Raw genomic sequence first — 22,590 nt, 5'->3', positions numbered from 1 at the left:
AATCAATTTTGCTATCATCGCAAAAATATCGTCAAAATTATTATCGTCGCACTATTTAATGAAATAATTACATCGCGAAAAAAATCTAAAAAAAGAGATTCTTATGAAATATCAAGTGATCTCAATAACATCAATAACATCAGTATTTAGCAAAGTACTAGTTGCGGCCAAGATTATTTTCTCGATCGGCGCAATGATAGATATAGCACTTGTGTTGAAGCGAAGTAGCTTCGTCAGATATAGATAGAATTGATGTAATCATCCATCTGTATCTTGGATGCAGATATCAAGGTTTGGGATCGAAGAAGTTTTATAGTCCAAAATTTGCAAGATTTTTAAGAAATTATTACTTGAAAAAATATTACTTGATGGCTATATTATAAGTTCCATCAATGTTTAATATACAAGAATTCCATAATTAACTATGGGAAAAATAATTCTCTAAGAAGGTATTGTAAAAGAATTATATTTAACTAACTCTTAGAATTTAATACATGAAAGTAATCTCTCATATTTGCAAGATAATAAGGTAAGAAATAATGGTTTGTTATAGTTAGTTTTTGTAAAAAATGAACAAGATAACGATTTTTATTAACAAGAAAAATTTGCCTTTAATGTATGGACAAGTTGCCCTGTGAACATATGTCAAATTGAATTTGTTTACTTGGATAAAGCAACTGTATGTAAGTTATACGGGTGTGTGAAGTTGGCACCCCTATGGTACAAAATCGTAGTTCTGTTAAGAGTTCTGAATTATTCAGAACTAAAGGAAGAGTTCCTGATAGGTTTAAAAAAGAGTTCCGTTCGTTATAACATGGAACTCACACTTTGAAAAATGGGGGTGCCAACTTCACACCTAAAATCAGCACCGAATAGTTCTAAATAATTCATTTGATTTCTTTTGACGAGTACTAGAGTTCCTGATATAAAAATTTTTTTTTCCATTTTTCAAAAAAATTACAAAAAATAAAAAAAAATTAATATTAAGCAGGAATAGTTCTGAATAGTGTATTTGATTCCTTTCGACGAGTTCTAGAGTTCCTGATAAATAAAAAACATCAAATCTTTATAATTGTTTAAAAAATCACCATCGAAAGTTATAACATCATTAGCAGTGGCAAACCTTCGAGTTCGAATAATTCCTTAATTACTGTTTGGATCGTCTCCACCCATAATAATTTCTTGTAGAACTCTTAGAATATCGTCCAGAACTGCCGTCAGAACTACTGGAACTTAAAAAAAATTTTTATCTGCACTTAGTCGATTTTCGCGCGAGTCGCACCTTCGAGATCGAATAATTCTTTAATTAGTGTTCTAATTGTCTCCGCCCATAATAATTTCTTGTAGTATTCTTAGAATACTGTCTAGAACTGCCGTCAGAACTACTGGAACTATTAAAAAAAAATTCGTCGGCACTTAGTCGATTTTCGCGCGAGTCGCACCTTCGAGGTCGAATAACTCCTTAATTAATGTTCGGATCGTCTCCGCCCATAATAATTTCTTGTAAAACTCTTAGAATACTATCTAGAACTGCCGTCAGAACTACTGGAACTATTAAAAAAAAATTCGTCGGCACTTAGTCGATTTTCGCGCGAGTCGCACCTTCGAGGTCGAATAACTTCTTAATTAATATTCGGATCGTCTCCGCCCATAATAATTTCTTGTATAACTCTTAGAATACTGTCTAGAACTGCCGTCAGAACTACTGGAACTCTTAAAAAAAAAATTCGTCGGCACTTAGTCGATTTTCGCGCGAGTCGTATTTTTGAAGTCGAATAATTTCTTAATTAATGTTCGGATCGTCTCCGCCCATAATAATTTTTTGTAGAACTCTTAGAATACTGTCTAGAACTGCCGTCAGAACTACTGGAACTCTTAAAAAAAAATTCGTCGGCACTTAGTCGATTTTCGCGCGAGTCGCACGTTCGAGGTCGAATAACTTCTTAATTAATATTCGGATCGTCTCCGCCCATAATAATTTCTTGTAGAACTCTTAGAATACTGTCTAGAACTGCCGTCAGAACTACTGGAACTCTTAAAAAAAAATTCGTCGGCACTTAGTCGATTTTCACGCGAGTCGTATTTTTGAAGTCGAATAATTTCTTAATTAATGTTCGGATCGTCTCCGCCCATAATAATTTTTTGTAGAACTCTTAGAATACTGTCTAGAACTGCCGTCAGAACTACTGGAACTCTTAAAAAAAAATTCGTCGGCACTTAGTCGATTTTCGCGCGAGTCGTATTTTTGAAGTCGAATAATTTCTTAATTAATGTTTGGATCGTCTCCGCCCATAATAATTTTTTGTAGAACTCTTAGAATACTGTCTAGAACTGCCGACGAATTTTTTTTTAATAGTTCCAGTAGTTCTGACGGCAGTTCTAGACAGTATTCTAAGAGTTCTACAAAAAATTATTATGGGCGGAGACGATCTGAATATTAATTAAAAAGTTATTCGACCTCGAAGGTGCGACTCGCGCGAAAATCGACTAAGTGCCGACGAATTTTTTTTTAATAGTTCCAGTAGTTCTGACGGCAGTTCTAGATAGTATTCTAAGAGTTTTACAAGAAATTATTATGGGCGGAGACGATCCGAACATTAATTAAGGAGTTATTCGACCTCGAAGGTGCGACTCGCGCGAAAATCGACTAAGTGCCGACGAATTTTTTTTTTAAGAGTTCCAGTAGTTCTGACGGCAGTTCTAGACAGTATTCTAAGAGTTATACAAGAAATTATTATGGGCGGAGACGATCCGAATATTAATTAAGAAGTTATTCGACCTCGAAGGTGCGACTCGCGCGAAAATCGACTAAGTGCCGACGAATTTTTTTTTAATAGTTCCAGTAGTTCTGACGGCAGTTCTAGATAGTATTCTAAGAGTTTTACAAGAAATTATTATGGGCGGAGACGATCCGAACATTAATTAAGGAGTTATTCGACCTCGAAGGTGCGACTCGCGCGAAAATCGACTAAGTGCCGACGAATTTTTTTTTAATAGTTCCAGTAGTTCTGACGGCAGTTCTAGATAGTATTCTAAGAGTTTTACAAGAAATTATTATGGGCGGAGACGATCCGAACATTAATTAAGGAGTTATTCGACCTCGAAGGTGCGACTCGCGCGAAAATCGACTAAGTGCCGACGAATTTTTTTTTTAAGAGTTCCAGTAGTTCTGACGGCAGTTCTAGACAGTATTCTAAGAGTTATACAAGAAATTATTATGGGCGGAGACGATCCGAATATTAATTAAGAAGTTATTCGACCTCGAAGGTGCGACTCGCGCGAAAATCGACTAAGTGCCGACGAATTTTTTTTTAAGAGTTCCAGTAGTTCTGACGGCAGTTCTAGACAGTATTCTAAGAGTTCTACAAAAAATTATTATGGGCGGAGACGATCCGAACATTAATTAAGAAATTATTCGACTTCAAAAATACGACTCGCGCGAAAATCGACTAAGTGCCGACGAATTTTTTTTTTAAGAGTTCCAGTAGTTCTGACGGCAGTTCTAGACAGTATTCTAAGAGTTCTACAAGAAATTCTTATGGGCGGAGACGATCCGAATATTAATTAAGAAGTTATTCGACCTCGAAGGTGCGACTCGCGCGAAAATCGACTAAGTGCCGACGAATTTTTTTTTAATAGTTCCAGTAGTTCTGACGGCAGTTCTAGATAGTATTCTAAGAGTTTTACAAGAAATTATTATGGGCGGAGACGATCCGAACATTAATTAAGGAGTTATTCGACCTCGAAGGTGCGACTCGCGCGAAAATCGACTAAGTGCCGACGAATTTTTTTTTAATAGTTCCAGTAGTTCTGACGGCAGTTCTAGACAGTATTCTAAGAATACTACAAGAAATTATTATGGGCGGAGACAATTAGAACACTAATTAAAGAATTATTCGATCTCGAAGGTGCGACTCGCGCGAAAATCGACTAAGTGCAGATAAAAATTTTTTTTAAGTTCCAGTAGTTCTGACGGCAGTTCTGGACGATATTCTAAGAGTTCTACAAGAAATTATTATGGGTGGAGACGATCCAAACAGTAATTAAGGAATTATTCGAACTCGAAGGTTTGCCACTGCTAATGATGTTATAACTTTCGATGGTGATTTTTTAAACAATTATAAAGATTTGATGTTTTTTATTTATCAGGAACTCTAGAACTCGTCGAAAGGAATCAAATACACTATTCAGAACTATTCCTGCTTAATATTAATTTTTTTTTATTTTTTGTAATTTTTTTGAAAAATGGAAAAAAAATTTTTATATCAGGAACTCTAGTACTCGTCAAAAGAAATCAAATGAATTATTTAGAACTATTCGGTGCTGATTTTAGGTGTGAAGTTGGCACCCCCATTTTTCAAAGTGTGAGTTCCATGTTATAACGAACGGAACTCTTTTTTAAACCTATCAGGAACTCTTCCTTTAGTTCTGAATAATTCAGAACTCTTAACAGAACTACGATTTTGTACCATAGGGGTGCCAACTTCACACACCCAAGTTATACACATACATGTACTGAAATTGCATTTGACACGCCGGAATCGAGCCAGCTTTAAAACTGGCACCATGAATAGTACGACTACGAATAGCATGTCAAAAATATCTTGGAAAATTCCACGCTCTATATGTTGAATAATGCTTGTGTTAATAAATCTGTATATCCCATCATCATCTTGTACATCATTGTGTAGATTCGTGCATAAAATTGGAAATCCAAATTGACGTAAATGTACAAAGTACAGTTTTATATAAACTTTATATAATATTTATGGTACAATTACGAGTATAGAAAATAATTATGAATTAATCGAAATTGATGTAACAATTATTTGCATATATTACAAGGAAAGTATATATAAAATTTGAAATTATTATTAATAGAAATAATTTAGAATAATAGAAAGTATTTAGAATAATATAACCAACAATTCCGAAAAAAGAAAAATACGTATAAATATTATATATACTCTTCAATAGTATTGTGAAACGAATATAGAAGTCTTGATATGAGCCGTTACAATTAACAGTGCGTAAATTAAAAAAATTGTTGACAACATATTTGCGTTTGTAAATTTAAACAATTTTTTAATTTGCACGTTCTAACTATAATGATTTACATGGACAATATTTTCTCTTTATGTGTTCTTAGAATATTTTTTACTACTTTGCTAATTTTGTTTAAAATAAATAAAAAATTAACATTTTGAAAAATTGATGTACAAGTTAATAAATCATATGAATACATAATAAATAATTTTCACACTTTACAATTTGGATTCTAAATTGAATTGATAAGATGATAATTACCTGGTTAAATTAATGGGACTCTCTATTAAAAATATTTTTTATCTGTTTGTGTTTAATATTGATTTATTATCGGCACACATCTCTGAATCGTGAAATTACGAATAGCATCTGAAATGTTTTAGCTTTCTTATCACAGATACGATTTAATACTATCTTTAACCAAGCATGCAATTATCACGTGTTACCTCTTTTGGATCCTTATATTCAGACCCGCAAAAATATCATTTTGATAAAAGATGTCACATCGCTTTTGATTGCTATTATTTTATTATTCAAAGATTAACTTTTATATGTGAAAATTGTGTATAATTTTACGATATCAATATTAAAGTATATCTGTATAATACAAATAATATAATTGTTATCGTGTAATTGTGTTGTTTTTGCATACTTTACAGTAATTATTAATAGTAAACTATTTAGCTGCTAAAAATTTTCATTTTAACAATTTGTTTTATTAATTAATTTTGTGTAATAAAATTTAATTTTCTGTCTGTTATCTTTTTTGACTTTTTTTTAATATTATGGATTTAGAACAAAGTGTAAATTTAAAAAGATTAAACTATTTTTTATTGCAGTTTTAAAATTTGAGAAAATATTGCATATACACATCGAAATAAATTAGTTTTAATCATTATAATAATTAGGTTAAACATTATGACATTTATATATACATATAATTATTTTTAATATCTAATTACTTTTTGTAGGGTATCCTGGGATTCTACAAAGGTATCGTGGCATCCTATGTAGGCATAAGTGAGACTGTGATACACTTTGTGATATACGAAGCTGTGAAGGCGTGGCTAGCTACACATAGGTCGCGAGCTTCTCAAACAGATGATAGGAAGACGTTCCGCGATTTCATTGAATTTATGGTGGCAGGCTCATTTTCAAAAACGATAGCGTCAACTGTTGCCTATCCTCACGGTAAAAATATTATATGTTATTATATAATACATATATGAGTTTATGGAACTCGAAGTAAATTCACGTTTTTTAAAGAGAAGAATAAATATTTTATATTCCAGTTTAATAGACAATTTACATAGTTTCCTAATTGTAATAATTTAGTTAACTTTTCATATTTTTTTATACTTGTATTATTAATTTATGATATATTAATTTTGATATTTGATAACAGAAACAAATTTATATCAATAATTAAGAATGTTTAGCTCTATAAATGAAGAGAATTACTATTTGGTAATTATTTGGATTGGAGAAAAAAATTGAAAGAAATGTAGCTTATAACGATATAATTATAAGTTTAACTTTTTACGTCGTGATATATGGATTGCTTAACGACTTATTTTATTTTTGCAGTTTTTTATTTTTTCGTATAAACTACGTTATTAACAATAATTATCAATTATTGAAATAAATGAAAAATTTAATATCGGTAGTGACCAATGGTGAATTTATTAATAAAACATACAAATTATAATAAATAGTTTTCTCAATATTCTGATTCTATTGATGAGATTTCTTTCTCTGCTTATTGCCTAAAGATTCTCTTGGTGTAAGATAACAACATTTATATCTATAATGCGTGAAAGATTCTCGGTGTGTAGTTACGTATTATAACTATCGAAATGTTAATGGTGTTCTGATTGTTTGAATAAAATGTAGTATTGGATTTGTATTACTATATTATTACACTACACTCGAAATTATTTTGCAAATTTTGTATCGCACGAAAACCAAACATGTTTTTTTTTTATTGAAAAAGGTAAAAGTTTGTTATTATTTTTCACAAGTTTCTCGTTAAAATCTTGTTAATATTAATCAAGATTCTTAAAGTTCATTCTTTTCTAAGCAATTAAAAAAAAATGAACATGTTGATACGATGTTTTTTGTTGATTATACACAAGTTTGAAATTTGCACTGTATTTTAGGGTATTTTAGCGAATAAATACAGTATTCCTTTGAATACCATGAAACGGTATCAATATGATATTGCACATTAATTTTATTGTTTAACTCAATTATACCACCGTCATCAGAGTGACCTAATGTGCACCACGTGGAGGTTGACGATCGAATTTTACACATATGAAAAGAGCCGATTTTTTAAATAAAATTCGAATTTTTATTTTTTATGTATGAATATGTGTACATTTATGTGTGGTCTTAGCAGGCTGCTAAAATGACGAACCTTCTGTTGACTTCAGTAAAATTGGCGCGTTAGCTATCCGTTATGTTCAGATCAGCAAATTTCCATCGATGAATTTCAGAGCCACATGATGTGCAAAATCCGATCGTCAATCTCCACGTGGTGCACATTGGGTCGCTCTGATAACGGCGGTATGATTGAGTTAAACAACAATAAAATCAATATGCAATATTATATTGATACCGTTTCGTGGTATCCAAAGAATACTGTATTTATTCGCTAAAATACGCTAAAATGCAGTGCAAATTTCAAACTCGTGTATAATCAACACAAAACATCGTATCGACATTTTCCTTTTTTTTAAATTGCTTAGAAAAGAATGAACTTTAAGAATCTGGATTAACATTAGCAAGATTTTAACAAGAAACTTATGAAAAATAATAACAAACTTTTACTTTTTTCAATAAAAAAAAACCATGTTTGGTTTTCATGCGATACAAAAAAGTCACACTTAACAAATCAAACTTTCGCCTAGGAATTCTTAAAGTAGAGTCTTTGCTCTTTAATTTAAAAAAAAGTTCATGTAATTTGGATGATTTTTCACAAAGTTGGAGATTCACTTTGAAGATTGCCTAAAAATTCAATCAAAATATTTGTTTCGTTTTTTTTTTTTTTTTTTGCACCAATGTATATGTATATTGGGCTGTTTTCCGAGAATTACAAAAGAAAATCAATTTTATGATTGTACATTTCCGATACATTTTACAAATTTATTCTATTTATTAAAATATATTAATAAAAAAATTACATTTTGCTAATGCAAAGGAACCCAAAAGTTCTACTTACAAATTTTTTAAAATTACATTTATATAATTAATATTAGTATATATAATTATCAAAATTTTAATCTGAAAAATTGAAGAATAAAAGTTCTTTATCTAATGTTGAAAATGTTTGTTATGCTGATATTCTGTTATTAATATATTTGAATTAGTTTGAGGCAATTTTAAAAAATTTGCGAAATTAGGTGATACAAATTGTAACTGAACAATGTGTATATAATGTTGAAATTTTAATTTCAATTTTAGATAATCTTGAGTTTAAAAAAATTTATACAAGTAACACATTTTATCAGTCAGAAGTATATTTATCATTCTACTAATCATTTTATAAATTGGATGCACGGTTAAAGATATTAATCATATTCTCTGTTCTATTTAGAAGTTGCTAGGACCCGATTAAGGGAAGAAGGCACCAAATATCGCACATTTTGGCAAACCTTGAACACTGTGTGGGTGGAAGAGGGCACAAAAGGTCTCTATCGAGGCCTTGGTACTCAACTGATCCGACAGATTCCAAACACCGCTATTATAATGGCAACATATGAGGCGGTAGTATACGTTCTGACCCGACACTTCCGGCCAGTTACGGTAACAACATCCAGTACCGATGTGACGTCGGAATTCTACAACGAAGCTAAAGCGAAGAGAGAGCTGGCCTAGGACTTGCTTACGGCTCCTGAGTAAAGAGCCATCAATCACTTCTTCTCCAGTAGGTGAATACTGCACATACTCGGGGCAGCATTCTAAGATCTAATTGCACGTCTAGACGCATCGAGAACAGTTGGATATGCGTTTGATGCCCTTAATCACTGCTCCAGGGGTACTCAAAAAGGTACCAGCTCTTTGGTCGCACTGTACTCTAAAAGTATAGCAAAAAGTAGCCCTTCCTCCTTTCAGATAGCATGTACATATCCAGACACGGGCCCGCTGCAGGGAGAAAAAGAGAGAGGGGTAAGGGAAAGAAAAGAGAAATTAAGGAAAGCAGATTTTTTTAGCATCGAATAGATGATGGCTGAGACTTCGCTTTTTGTTCACGAAAATATAAACATGCGTGAATACCACGAAAAATGAGCTTGTGTTACATATTAAGGTTTACTGGAGGCAAGATTATTCTCTACTCCAGAAATAAAACTCACTTCGAATCCAAAGTGTGAGGCTCATTGTGTAAGAGTCACTATAAACTTTAGGTCTCTGATCTAAGGATTCTGATTCTGATATTTTTTTTCCATGATTTGCAGTTTTCCTTGCATCTCGCTTCTTTTCTCATTTTTTTTGTTTATAAGAAAAAAAATTAAAATTAAAAACAAAAGATACAAAATTAGACTTTGAAATTAATATTTGTATTGTACAATGCTCGGTGAGAGAGCAGCAAATGTATAGCAAATATATAGCGACTTCTAAGTTTATAACAGTTTTGATTTTTCAGTTGCTTGAAGTGAAATATTTTTACTAGAAATTGATTAAACTTGCTCTAATTGTAAATAAAATATTGTAAGTTCATTTTTCTTAAAAATTCCGGCACTTTTATCTCAGAGAGCATAATGTTCAAAATCAAGGCATACAACATCTTAAAGATATCTTAATCATATTTTTAAAGTGTCCGAAAGACGTCTTATGCCCCGATTTTGGACATTGTGTTGTCTGAAATTCTAGGACTTTAGTAAAAATCATATGCGTTTGTAAAATTGTGATAAATATTTGAATATGTATAAATTTTGATCAATATGTATAAAAGAATTATTTTTTGTTTTATATATCCCAGTTAAATTTTAAGTGATATTATATCAGGCACAGCAATGTTGAAAATCATAAGAAAGAATTAAATTATTTTGATACCCACGAAATGTTATCACAAATAATACATTTATAAAATTATTAAATTTTGACTATATTGAACGCTGTATATAACTATAATTCCTCATAAATTGTTTATATATTTGTTATGCTGATATTCGTTTATTATTACATTATTACATTCTGTTATTAATACATTTGAATTATGTACGAGACAATTTCAAAAAATTTCTGGAATTGACTAATATAATATCTGTAGTATAAACTGAACAATATGTACATTTAAATTTGAATTCGATAGAAATACCGCAACATTATGTTGTTGTAAGCAAATGATGACAAGACAATAAAAACACTTCATAACATTGAAGAAACTTTGTTTTTGCTGTTGAATAGGATATTTCTTGCATGGTTTTTTTAAATGCAATTCTTGAGAATATTTTCAGTAACTTTGCAAAATCGCATAACTAATGAAAAAAACACGAAGTATATTTTGAAGAAAATGCATAATTTTTTAACGATTTTTTTTTATTAAAAATGTAAATAAATTATTAGGTATTTATTAGTATTCCTCAGAAAAATGAAAAATTTCAGAAATCTTTGAAACTACCTCCTACACTTTATAAAATTTTATAAAAAGTTTTTCAATAAATTCAATTTCATTTTATCATGGCGTTCGATCTTTTTTTTTATTTCACTCTAATTTTATTATATTTCCTTATACTTTAAACTAAATTTTGGTATTGTAAATTTTCTCACCGATATTTCACTAATATGCGATAAAATACAATCAGTTCTTAATAAATCCATATACGTTTTAACTCACTCTTAGAAACAAAAGCAACAATGTTAATTGTTAGAATTACTTATCGAAGAACTTACGTGTGTTAGGCTGTTCTGATATTTCCATTTTATTTATGTAGAAAATTATCGCTACGTTGTGTACATATCGAACTGTAGGCTTTAGCTATGTACATTTACATACGTTCATATATTAAATTAATTAGTTATGTAACATCATATGATATATGATCTTTCACAAGAGAACTAAAAGAGTATTACAAGAACATGAAACCATCATCAATACACTTAATGTATTTCATACAGATCTGTTATGACACATGAAATAGTTAACAACTCTTCTTGGGACATATGTGGCTATTTTTGTAGGATGGAGTACTACAAAAAGCGGGTTTATCGACTTTAAGATTTCTACAGGAATTGTTTCATGATACGTCAATTTTTTCTCTTGAAATAAAACCATGTAACAATTGTTAGAAAACAATATCTTTCAATTTATCCAGCTTTTATTTTAAGTAATCTTTTATTTTTATTGAAGCATAATAAAAGATTTTAATTTTAATTTAAAATGTTTACATATTTTATTATGATATTTTTATATTTCCAAATGCGTGCCATTTCATTAGAATTTTATTAATTACCAATTATTACAATAGATATTTTTATTTCTGCACAATAACTAGATAATAAAGTTACATATTTTAACAATTTGCCGTCAACGCGTTCTAGAATCAAATTTTATATATTCGATATGTTGGTACAGAATATGTTTGATATTCAAAAGTTTATGTTATATTGTACATTTACATATTATTTTCTGAAATCACAGTAACATATGTATATTAGTATTGATCGATCAATATGCCAAGATTCTGAGCAAACTGAGAATAAGGAATTTATAGCTTAACATATACGTACATTTCACTGGTTATCTAGAAAAAAATCTTTATATTATACATAAAGAAGCTGTGATTTGATTTTATTCTTGTGTCTATTTTATTACTTGTGGAGCTTGGCGTTTATCGATACAGGTTGTACAATAGAATTTATATACTTTGTTCTATAAGTCGTACTTAATTAGGTTTAGAAACAAGAAAAGTGTTTTCAAGAAAAAAATTATTTACTTATATTTCACAATTAATTTAGACTTTTAATGAAGTATAATTATCGTTAATAAAATTAATATCTACAATTGAAAGTTTTTACGTGCTTTCTAATTTAATTTTTCTCAAAGATGAAGTCTAAGGAATATGTTTAAGATATATGCGACTTTTAGAACACTGTATGTGATTGATACGTTAATTGTTGACATCTTGTTGAGACTTCTATAATATCGTTATCAATTGTAAATTGTATGCTCTAGGGATGCAGATTCTAAGTGCCAGGCTGTTATTAGTCGTGAATATAGTCATTTGCGTCATAAGAATATCCTGTACCTTTTAAAGAATCGCTAAGGTATGTCAAAACTGGATGTGTGTGCCAAGTTGTAAAGCGTGTGCGGATATTAGATATAGGGATTCAGAGATAAATAAAATTGGAATAAGCAATGAATTTTTCTAACGAAAGAAACTGCAAATAATGAAAAATACAAAGAGAAAAGAGAGAAAATGAATGAGTGAACAAATGAGCGTGAGAGAGAAATATTTCGTGTATTTACGAAAAGCGAGTGTTTCGTTAAAGACTGACGTACAATTATTTAGCGTAGCGTGAGAAAATCAATGCATAAATAAATATATGCAAGATTTTGTAACTGCGGTAGCATCTTTAAAAAATAAAAAATTAAGTTTCGGGAAATATATGTATATATATATAATATAAAATACCATCTTTATTTTTTACATAGAATATCTTATTCTCTTTTAATTTTCATTTTTAACTTTATTCGTGTTCGCGAGTAGATTGCTGGAATAAGAATTCAATGAGATTCAAAACAAAATGTTAATCAAACTTCTTCAAGTCTAAACAAAGAGAAGTGCCGGTGTTAAATTCACAAAATGACTTTCTCGAAACGAAACCTCATACATGTAAAAAATTATTGTACATTTTCACTTTATTTTTTTATGTAGGAATACCTTTCCGATTGTATTATCGATTACAGGGTATCCTGTATGTATATAAGTTTATGATACCCAGTAAATAAACTATAATATGTACGAATAAATTTATGTGTGTATATAAGTATATCAATAAAGAGTAAAATAAAAGTACACTATGTGAAGACATTCACTTAAAATTCTTTTTTTATCAAAAGTTGCCTCAAAAGTTTTTATTTTATCACCATTTTATTTCTTTAACATTTCATAAGGTGATATTTGTTACAAATATTTAGTGTTTGAAAGTAGAATGTGCCCATAAAAAAATAAAAAAACTCAAAAATGTTTGGCCTTTATCTTTTTATGTATTTATTAATATATAAGCTACTCAGAAAAATATACTTCTCCTAAATTAATATCACAAAATTAAATAATATATCTTTATAAAATAAGTATAAAATAAGAATTAAATGTAAAAAACAATAGTCTTAATACAAGATGATAATCTTTATGGTATTTAACCGTATATTGTCAACAACGTAATACATATTTTTTTAAAGTAATATTAATATATTTAATTATTATTTGAGATAATATTTATATGTTATTACATATGAGATAATTTATATTTTCTACATTGTCTACAGTAGTACCAGAAAGGAACCTGAGAGCGGTCATCGCGTCGTTTTAATTAAGGTGTTTTCATCTATCAGCGTCTCTATGTGGTGCACAAAATGTGCACATTGAACTATGTAGTCAAATATCTATGAATCCCGTAAGTAATGTTCATGACTTTTTGGATCTCTTCTATGCTATGTCCACATTTATTTGATTCTGTTTCATGCTATACCCGTAAATTTTACAATTATATGCATTCATATTTTTAATCTGTTTTATGCAAATGTGCATAATCGTGTTCTATAAATGTGCAATACCACATATACATAATATAAATTCAATTAATTGATTAGATAAAAATTCACTCACCGATTGTTGTCGCTGCTCCTGCTGCTGATGCTGCTGCTACTGCTACATTCCTTTTCCGGTTTTGATTCTGAAAATGTGATAAATATTATTCCTAAACTCAAAACCAAAAGCAGGTAAAGAAATATATATCACTTGAAAAAATAGTATATTTAATACCGAGTCGCTCCATGGATGCCGCTTTCTGCTGACATCATCCTGCTATTCTCGAACCGCACACTAATAACGATCGCCCGATACTTTATTCGGCACTCCCGATATTACGGATAATGTATCACACACGAGTAAAACGTAAACCACGCGCGAGAATTTTACTTGGCGCGACCGTTACATTTGAAAAAATACGTGAAAAGGACGGCTCGTCTGATTGGCGGCGAAAATCAACATGGCACGAAAGTGGCATGACATCACGTAACTTCGTGGAAACGCAGGCCGAAGAAAGCGGTTGAATGAAAATTACGCGCCGAGATAAAACGAACGGAGACAAATTCGTTTAGAGAATTTTCTATTTCGTATGCTCGCACGATGACTGGTAGCACTTCACTTAATTGGCACTCGCGATATTCTATCGAACGTATCCCTTTCGAGCAAATACTTCACTCGAAACCGAAGGCACGATGCCGCGATTTGCACATGAAAACAACCTCTGTTATGTACGATCTCACATGGCTCGCGGGTCGTCTGTTGGCGCGACGGCACTCTCAACACAACGCCGTACCTGCGCACAATCAATTCTGAACACGCGAGACACGCACGGACTCGACAGAACGTTCAACCGGCGCTGGAGCGCAGAGCAACATGGCGTAAAGCACTCGGCGTTGCTAGGCGACCGACTTGTTGAGTCGCGCCTGCGCACCGCTGCCGCCATGTTGCTTCGTTGCTCCGCGCAGCAGTCACGTATGCCACTCCAGCGCCGGTCAGACGCTCTGTCGACTCCGTGCGTGTCTCGCGTGTTCAGAATTGAATTGTGCGGTGTTATGCAGGTACGTGGCTTGTTCTTTTTCGCTGCACTGCTGTGCACTGCTGCACTGGTAATAGATTAAAGTAAGACAAAAATATTTTTTCTCACTCTAACTTATTGCACCAGTGTAGCAGTGCAGCGAAAAAGAACAGTCCAACGGTGTTGTGTTGAGAGTGCCGTCGTGCTAGCAAACGATACACGAGCCATGTGAGATCGTATGTAGCAGAGATCGTATTCATCATGTGTAAAGCGCGGCATCGTGCGTTTGCCTTCGGTTTTGAGTGAAGTGTTCGCGTGCGCGTTTGGAATTGACCAATCGCATTTGTTAATTTTGCTTAATGACAAATACGATTGGTCAATTCCAATGGAATAACCGGCCGGTTAAGATAACTGGAGTTGGTGAAATCGGTCCTAAAGGTCATCACACAATGCCAGGCAACAAGCAATAGAAACAGGAAATAAAGAAAGAGAAAAAGAGAGAAGATTTTTTTCTCTCTTTCATTATTTCTGTTCCTATTGCCTGTTGCCTGGCATTGTGTGATGGCCTTAAATATGATAAACTCAGTATGACCAATATAATAAAGGCTGCGGTCGAAGTATTGTTTGATTGGTCAATTAGTTGAATTCTGTATTCCGATTGGTCAATATAATGCTTGAAAGTAGTTATAGCATTAAAGTCCGGTTCCACAACTCACGGTTAAATTAACTGGCCGATTATTCCATTAGAATTGACCAATCGTATTTGTTAATTTTGCTTAACGACAAATACGATTGGTCAATTTCAATGGAATAATCGGCCAGTTAATTTAACCGTAAGTTGTGGAACCGGGCCTAAGTGGGCCGCAATCAAAATCAGTGTTACCAAATCTGTGTTAACGTTAATTCACCTGTAAATGGCGACGGTTTATCTTAACTCTTACTATAGGTACTCTATGTCACAGCTAAATTGCGACCGTGGCCACGCTCTCAGACAGCTCACAATCAGACTTCCCTCTCTCTGGATGTAGCGACAATACTGGCCGTATTGTCCCGCGGGTCAACCGATTACCGCCCCCGTATATCGATGGCGGTCCCGAACGATGACGCGATGGTGAATAGCACAGCATACGTGGAGCGGCTCGTGGGTGACGAGTGCCGCATCTGCCTCAAGTCCTGCACGGAGGCGTGCCAGCTCTTCCGCGATGACGGCGGGATACCAGAGAAGCTGATGGCCATCGCCGCCGTGCAGGTTAGCTCTCCTTTTATTTTCCCCAACTTACACCTTCCTTTTAAATCTTCGAAAACCATCCCTTCGGATACGACGCGTTGGTATTTTTCTGTCGCATCCGTTGATGTTTGCATGACCCATTCTGGAACCCATTTGAGTCTTTAGAGAATTTCTGTCCGTTGACTTCTCGATGCCGTTGTTTGGATAATGTTTACGCCAATTTCGGGGAATTAACAGGGATTTCGAGGTCAGGGGACTATCTTGTGGCCTGTTCCTTTTATTTTAATATAAAGTTCACCGTACACAAGTAATTCTACCTAACAATTTTGCTCAATTTAGCTTCTTGTTATGATGTAAACATTGTAAACAGTGCCACTATAAACTACTTACAATACCGTTTATTTAAGATTCATACATGTCTTATTGTTTTTTTCAAACTAAAGTATCTCTCCAAGGTGAAACTACATTGAAATTTTCATAAATCGTAGGTAGAGGAGGGAGATGGACTACCAACTGCCATTTGTTTATCCTGCAATCATCTGCTTGATGTGTCCTACGACTTCAGATGTCAAATTCAGAATGCCGACGTGAGACTACGTCAGATTCTGAAGTTGCAGGTTCAATCTGTGCCGATCGACAAACACTCAAAGGATGCCATGATGATCAAGGATATTGCGGATGTTGTATCTAATGTGGTGTCCTGTAAAAAGGATAATCATGTCATAGAGCAGGACATTTACTCATCTCACAATATTGTTACTTTTGACACGACTGCTGTTCAGCCTCATGTGACGATTAATAATGAATCTCATATAAATCATCACAAGTTTATGCAAAAGGCAGAGGAAAATATGGAACTAATTGGAAAGAATATATCGTATAGTACCCTTGAAGAGAATGTACATAATGTTGAAATAATGGAAGCATTGTGTCGCGAAACGCACCTGGAGGATGCAGCCGAGCATTCAGTTGTTCCTTCATTATCCAGTTCATTGACGGAAGATGGATGCAAACAGGAGCAGTTAATGTTGCCTGAGGACAACGAGACATCGGGAAGTGTAACAGAAAATGAAAATAGGGATGATACAAAAGTCGAAATTAAGAATGACATAATTTTAGAGCATTTCTCTGACCATGATGTTTTGAAGGAGAATTTTACAGAGTTGGGCGCAGAAGACAATCGAGATACTAAAAGTGAAATTGGAAATTGCAGCGACGATGAGGAGAAGCCGCTCATAAACAGGACGACTAGACAAAAGTGTCCGCACTGCATCAAATCGTTCGCGACGAAAGTGGCGTTGCAGCGACACATGAACGTCCACAAGCACAAGATGAAGCTGCGCTACGTGTGCGTTGTGTGCGACAAGCAGTTCTCGAATATTGACAAATTGAAGAGCCACATGTTATTGTGTCACGAGGCACAGGTGGCAGATAATAAAGCATCACAGGATGACGAGAAGCAGGCGAATAAAATGTCGGCGAAGGTCACGAGAAGCGGCAACGTGGTGGACGGGATGAGAGAGGAGAAGAAAAACTTCAAGTTTACGTGCAAGGTCTGCTCGAAGCAATTTATATATCAAAAGTCATTTTTATCTCACGCTAAAAGTCACGCCGAATATAATAATGTCGATATGTCGGACGACGTGCTCGATCAGTCGGTGAGTAAGACAACAAGCGAACAAAAGGACAAAATGCCGACGACGATCAAGGAAAACGAATCCGAGGAGGAGGAGGAAGAGGAGGATGATGATGATAGCGATTTGCCGATTGAAAGTCTGCAATGTACACAATGTGGTAAACTTTTTGCTACAAAAAGAAATCTGAAGAGGCACATCTCGACGCACAGCGGCTTGAAATTTAATTGTTCAACATGCGGTAAAGGATTTTCAAGGATCGATAAGTTAAAGGATCACGAACAGTCAAAACACAAAGAGGAAATATTTGGTAATACTGACGACGAGGTTGATGACGAGGAAGATGAGAGTAAAATCAACGAGAATTCTGAGAATCGAAAGAAGGCAAGTTTATTCTGCGTAATTTTATTTATACAAGTCACATATATTTATTTGCATAAAAACAATAATGAAATGACTATTATACTATTTATATAATATGTATGTTCTCGAACGTTCCAGCCAGATTTTGAAATTTTATAGAAAATTTAATTCTGAACAAAAAATTTCCTATAAATATGGATTGAAAAATATTTCCTTAAAAAGTTAGCCTATTAAATTTTTCATGGTTATTTATAAATATTTTATTATTATATTTTACTAATATCTCGAAAAATATGTATTTTCTAACAAAAATGTTCAAGTCTAGGAAACATTCGAAGAGAGACACTCTGTATAATATACAATAATAAAAATAAAATTATTTTATATCTCTATTTATGTCTGCAAAAATTTACATTTCTAATATGGTCCCAACGATTTGTTTTCTCGTTGCAGGACCGACATAATAGGCCACACAAATGTGCACTCTGTCCAAAAGCATTCGTACAGGCTCAATCTTTGGCAAACCACATAGAAAGGCATAAACGAGTGAAAGATCCGCAGAAACGGTTTCTTTGCGAGAAATGTAGCAAATGTTTCGCTCAGAGTGGCTCGCTGGTGGCACATATGCGTACGCACACTGGCATCAAGCCGTACGTATGTAACGTGTGCAGTCGTGCCTTCACCAAGAGCACGTATCTGCAACTGCATTTGAGAACTCACAGCGGTGAGAAGCCGTATATCTGTCAATACTGCAGCAGGGCGTTTGCTCGGGCCAACACTCTGGCACGTCACATCACTATGCATACTGGTGAGGCCAAGTATCATTGCAATATCTGTACCAAGTCTTTCCGGCGGCTGACCTCGCTGAACGAACACACATACACACATACTGGTCAACGACCATATGCGTGTAAACTCTGCACGAAGAGGTACAACAATGCCGGATCGTTGTATGCACACACGAAGAAGTGTAAGGCGCAACAGTTGTCCAGCTCGACGACCGCGTTTGCGGTGTCCACGGCGGACAACGTACCCCAGCAAAACGACACGTCCATGCCGCAGTTGCTGATCTATTCCCAGAGGAAGCTGGACGAGGCAACTGTTGGTCAAGTAGTATCCACTCCGCAATACATGGTAACAAATGTGCACAATCAAAAAACAATGCCTACCAACGTAATCCAACCGTTTACCGTAGAGGATCCGAATGTATATAATTCAAAACAATTTAAGAACTCGTATTATGCTATTTATCCAAACATGTAATAATGCATTGATCATTGATTATCCGTTATTTGATTTATATCTTTGCCGATTGTCGATTGAATATCTTTGCCCAGTGATTTTGTTTTGATACACTAATTTAATAATCTTACAATACAAAAAAAAACATGAAAAAATGTTCGGTGGATTTGGAAAATGTCAAAAAAGTTAAATAATGTTAAAAATTACTGTAGCATGTTAGTAATGTGTAAGGAAAAATCAGAATTTTTTGATATTGAATAGAATCAAATTAAAGCGACAAATCTGACTTGAATTGAATCTAATCGTTAAAGCATAACTTTTAATTAATTAACCTCATTATTGTTAGTTATTTGAATTTAATGTACAAATAATAAAAAAATGTTTATATGTAAGAAAAATAACATTAACTACATGATATAAAATCTTGACATTAAAATTTTAGTATAAAAAGATCCAATATTTTTTACTTAAAATCTTATTTCAATAACATAACTGCACTATTTTATTTTTAAGTAGAAAATATGATTTTATAAAATTGTCAATAGATGTGGTTCGTGTTTAAACTCTTAAATTTTTAATACCAATAATTCAAATTTGAATCGAATCTTATCTGATTCTATTTAATTCGATTCGTACTTGAATAGGTTGCACATCTCTAGTATATATAGAAAGAGGAAATTTCGTAAATAATTTAAAAATCAAAGATTCATTAACAGCCAGAAAAATATTTAATTCATGTAGAAGATTTGAATCTATTGTTAAAGAGAGTGATTAATACATATAGTGTAAGAATGGCTAAATGGTGTGTTTGCGTCAAACATGCAAATACGGTAGTATTTCACGGATGACTCAGGTTATATAGAAATTAAAAGGTCTTGATATAATAATGTACAAAAATATGATGAAAAGAATGATTATTAACGTTAATGATTATTGACGTTAAAATTATAAGAAGTTAGGAATATATATCTCAATAGATATCTATATAAAATTTGTATATAAATAGATTCATGGATATGAAAATAGAATAACTGGACTGATTGTAAAATCTTTATTAAAGAAAGGAAGAGAAAAAGAGAAAGGTATATAAACGCTAATTAAACACTTTGCGGTCCATGATATATATCAGGGTTTGAATTGTTACTTTATAAAAGTAACCGTTATTTAAAAAGTAACGATTTATTTTACGTTGCTTTTTAATAAAGTTAAAAGAAGATATTAGACTTAAAACTGCATTATATTTAATAATCAATATTAATCAATATTAAACTTATAACACTAAACTAAACTCTATACAACAAGTTTGTCTACAGTTTAAATTTATCTAATAATTTTTCTAATTTTTATTAATATCTTTCCTTTTTATAAAAAATGTTAATCATTTATAAACTTTAATATTGTTATTAAGGATGCAGTCTAATATTTACGGCCATATTAAAAATTTATTTTAAAATCTATTATAAATTAAGTTCAAAAACAATAAAAAATAAAATTTTAATTAAGCATACTGAAAAAGTAAAGATCGTTTCTATGACTGAAAAAGTAAGTATCGTTTTTATGTAATATATGATTTGGTATGCCAATTACTGTATGTTTTGAGCACTGGTAAGATGCGTTAATATACACACACACACACACACTTTAACATTTTTCTAAATAACAGGTTTTTTTTCTGTAATATAGTAATGGTGATGTTACATTTTTACAGTAACGGTAACGCGGCATAAGTCTTTTGTTCATCATTACATTCAATTGTTCCGAAACAGAAGCGGAGCCTGACATTCTCCATATATAAATTTAAAATTAGTATAAATAGAATTTAAAGTAATGATAAAAGTAACAACTAAATTTGTTACCGTTACTCTAAAAATGTAACATCACCATTACTATTACAGACAAAAAAAGTAATATCCATTTATTAGTGAAAAAAAATTATTGAAAAAAAAATGTTTAAACGGTTATAGTAATACGTTACATCCAAACCCTGATATATATTACTTTTGTACATACCCGTTTGACTGATGGTCTATTCTTTGTAGCGTTGCTAAACTGATATAATAAGTTAGAATGGAAAAAAATATATTTGTCTTACTTTAACGTATTGCACCAGTTCAGTAGTCAGCTATAAAAACAAGAAACAAATTACAATTATGATATGAATTGAGTCGCACATTTTTTACTATATAAATACGTATTGATATAAGTTGCATCTGCTTCAGCGTTCATGGTGCTTGTAAGTATTATTTATTTTTGTTTAATATTTGATAAACAACAAAAAATGATGCTTAAAGCACGGTAAGCGCCAATGCGAATGCGGCCATAAAAGTATCTATTAAAGTTAAATATATTTTATTTTTAGATAAGTTTCTTACACGGTGGATCGCAAAGTATTAAATGGAAAGAATGATAAATCGTGAATATAATCTTGATTGTGTCTCGCATGTGTCAAATAAAACACGATACATTTCAGAACAAGAGTATGTAAATAAAATAAATTTAAATATATTTTTATAACATCTACATATTGTGTTGCTATTAGGTAGAGAAATACTACCAATTAACCCGCATACATATATAAAATTGGAGAAATTAACATTTCATGGGCAAGTATATTTTATCAAAAAATGTAATTTAAAATATTATATAAAAAAATATATAAAATAATAAAACACTTATTCTTAATTTTTGTTTTTAAAATTTTAAATTTTTAGATTTTATAATCAAGCGATTTATAACGCGGTAGCGACACGCAACGTCAAGTATGTTAGAAAAAAACATTTTCTCAGCGATACTTGACTAAAATTGAATTCAAATCTTTGATGATTAATCCTTTATTTAATGTGTACATTTTTCTAAATATTTGTATGTAATTGGCGTAAATTTTTTCTTTAAAAAAGAATTTTAAGAATAAATAGTATTGATAATATTTTATTTGATAGATTTTTTAGATTTATTATTTTGTTTCAAATACTTGTATTTATTGTAATATTAAATTTTAATCAGTCCAGTTATTTTTTATGTCCATAAATAAACGTATTATACTATATCGAATAAATAAATGTATTTAAATAATTTTTTTTAATTAGAGATATGTATGTTTTGTTTTAATGATTACATGTCTCACTATTGTTCAAAATTGTAATTACGCATACTTTAATTTGAAATTGGCTTTTTCTTAGTTTTATAATTTTATGAAAGTTTTATAATTTCAGAATGAGAAATATTAAATTTAATTTTTTAATATTGAACATTTTGGGTGTGTGTGCGCGTGCATATGTAATTGCGATTGAACTTCAGAAATAAAAT

The 22,590-nt window shown here is 32.0% G+C and overlaps 2 protein-coding genes across 3 annotated transcripts in view; both read left to right on the top strand.

The window, feature by feature from the left end:
* Window positions 1-9,932, top strand: part of LOC105834234 (mitochondrial carrier protein Rim2) — a 28,022-nt gene extending 18,090 nt beyond the window's left edge. The window contains exons 5-7 of one of the 2 annotated variants that reach the window (XR_001138871.3): window positions 6,018-6,237; window positions 8,645-9,097; window positions 9,163-9,932. Coding sequence is in view for 1 of the 2 variants with exons in the window: in XM_012676559.2 (XP_012532013.1) it covers window positions 6,018-6,237; window positions 8,645-8,925 (501 nt within the window). In the remaining variant the exon portion in view is untranslated. Of the gene's footprint in view, window positions 1-6,017; window positions 6,238-8,644 lie in introns of both variants that reach the window. The other variant, XM_012676559.2, reaches the window with a different exon arrangement.
* Window positions 9,933-15,701: 5,769 nt separating this feature from the next.
* LOC105834235 (zinc finger protein 615) lies at window positions 15,702-21,802 on the top strand. Its single transcript, XM_012676560.3, has 3 exons — window positions 15,702-16,066; window positions 16,534-18,063; window positions 18,496-21,802. Exons 1-3 carry the CDS (start codon window positions 15,902-15,904, stop codon window positions 19,303-19,305), a joined length of 2,505 nt encoding a protein of 834 aa, XP_012532014.1. The 5' UTR covers window positions 15,702-15,901; the 3' UTR covers window positions 19,306-21,802.
* Window positions 21,803-22,590: the final 788 nt, after the last annotated feature.

This window comes from Monomorium pharaonis, chromosome 2, assembly GCF_013373865.1.
Source record: "Monomorium pharaonis isolate MP-MQ-018 chromosome 2, ASM1337386v2, whole genome shotgun sequence".
NCBI classification, from domain to species: domain Eukaryota; kingdom Metazoa; phylum Arthropoda; class Insecta; order Hymenoptera; family Formicidae; genus Monomorium; species Monomorium pharaonis.
Note: the sequence above shows the minus strand (reverse complement) of the source record. Positions and strands in the feature narration are given on the sequence as shown.